The following is a 1,845-nucleotide window of genomic DNA, read 5'->3' on the forward strand; positions in this document are numbered from 1 at the left end:
GCCGTGGGGGGGCGCGGGCTGTGGGGGCAGCCACGGGTTGCGGCCGTGGCTGGGGAGGAGCAGGGCAGTGATGGGGAGGTCTGAGCCCCATGGGACTGTGCGGCCCGTTGGGATGCCCCCATTCTCCATCCTACCCCACGGGCGTGGGGCTGTGACGCCCTCCCCGGCAGGGATACCTTGGTCATTGCCATCGGGAACTGCTGCACCAGCTTCTTGGCTGGCTTCGCCATCTTCTCAGTGCTGGGACACATGGCCTGGAGGAAGCAAGTCCCTGTGGGCAGCGTTGCCGACTCAGGTGTGGGCCTGGGGAGGGGGGACCTGTGCCGTGCCAGGAGACATCCTGGTGCCCTGGCACAGGGATGGGGCCGCGGGGCTGCAACCGAGCTCACATCCAGCCTGGCTACCAGCTTGCTGGGCTTGGCCCATCTCACCACGGCATGTCCTTTCACGCTTCCCTTCATCTCACCCCGCAGGCCCTGGGCTGGCGTTCGTGGCATACCCCGAAGCCCTCTCCCTGCTGCCCGGCTCCCCGTTCTGGTCCATCCTCTTCTTCCTGATGCTCTTCACGCTGGGAGTGGACACTTTGGTGATTGTCTCCTCGGGCAGCCCCAAGTCCTGCCTCGTGCCTGGCCTTGGGGTGCCAGGTACACCCCATCTCGGGCATGGAGATGGCATGACGTGCATGGGCCAGGAGCATGAGGATGGTGCTGGGGTAGGGGCTGTGCATGTCCCCATGCATGCGGGGCTGTGACCCGGGGTGGCGGGCAGGGATGTAGCCATATCATCCCACCGGGGGGCTGCATGCAGGGCGACGGGGCAGGGATGCAGCCACATTCCAGTGGCACCGGTCATGGGTTTCTCCATGTGCCCAGGTGTCACAGGGATGGGGATGCACATGGGGACAGTGCCCTGCAAAGTCCCCTCTGTGAGGACCATCCCCTGCATCCAGTCTGGGGGGAGGCGGGGACCGGGACATCCCCCCCACTGATCTCTCCCGTCCCTCAGTTTGGGAACATTGAGGGCATCACCACAGCCATCCTGGATGAGTTCCCAGCCCTGCGTGACTGGAGGAGGAAGACGGCGTTGCTGGGTGCACTCTGCACCGCCTTCTACCTGCTGGGGCTCCTGCTGGTCACCCAGGTATGGGATCCCTTGCATCCCCATCCAGCGGCACCCAGCACCCTTGGGGTGATGCCAGGATGGAGGTTGGGGAACAGCATCCTCTCCCCTCCAATCTCTGCCCAAGCCCTGAGGCGGGAGGATGGAGGGCTGTGCGTGGGCCCTGGCGTCAATGGTGTCCATGGCATGGGGTGCCCTGCGCCCACCCCGCGCTGCCCCGAGCCGCGCTGACCTGTCCCTCTCCACCTCACAGGGAGGTATCTTCTGGTTCACCCTCATTGACACGTACAGCACTGGCTTTGGGCTGATCATTGTCACCCTCTTCATGTGCCTGGGCATCGCCTTCTGCTACGGTGAGCGGAGCGGGTGGCCCTGGGGCACACTGCAGCCAGCGCTGGGGGGGTGCGGTGGCGTGCAGCCAGCTTGGGGTGGGGGGTGCTGCCAGCCCTGGGGCACTGCCGCAGGGTGTTTACAGCACAGGGCAGCCCCTGGCTGCCACGCTGCCAAGGCTTGACATTCCTGGGGCTCACAGCAAACCGTGGCCAGGCTCTGTAGGGTGCACTGGCAGCTGTGGACAGCTTGGAGCTGGGGTGGGCAGGGAGTTACACCCATCCTGCTGCCCACACGCAGCTCAGCCCTGCAAGGAGATGGTGCAAAGCCAAGGTGCAATTGTCCCTGTGTATGGGGGATGCAATTTCCTCTCCATCCACTGAAGCGTAGTGGATG

General features: G+C 65.0%; 1 protein-coding gene across 1 annotated transcript in view; it reads left to right on the forward strand.

The window, feature by feature from the left end:
- The window catches only part of LOC103925537 (sodium-dependent proline transporter-like), a 12,480-nt gene that overhangs the window by 9,442 nt on the left and 1,193 nt on the right, over positions 1 to 1,845 (forward strand). Inside the window, exons 7-10 of the mRNA XM_009334266.1 lie at positions 171 to 295; positions 474 to 586; positions 1,006 to 1,140; positions 1,373 to 1,472. Of these exons, the coding sequence (XP_009332541.1) occupies positions 171 to 295; positions 474 to 586; positions 1,006 to 1,140; positions 1,373 to 1,472 (473 nt within the window). The remainder of the gene's footprint in view (positions 1 to 170; positions 296 to 473; positions 587 to 1,005; positions 1,141 to 1,372; positions 1,473 to 1,845) is intronic.

The sequence above is a fragment of the Pygoscelis adeliae genome, unplaced genomic scaffold (genome assembly GCF_000699105.1).
Source record: "Pygoscelis adeliae isolate BGI_AS28 unplaced genomic scaffold, ASM69910v1 Scaffold351, whole genome shotgun sequence".
In the NCBI taxonomy this organism is placed as follows: Eukaryota; Metazoa; Chordata; class Aves; order Sphenisciformes; family Spheniscidae; genus Pygoscelis; species Pygoscelis adeliae.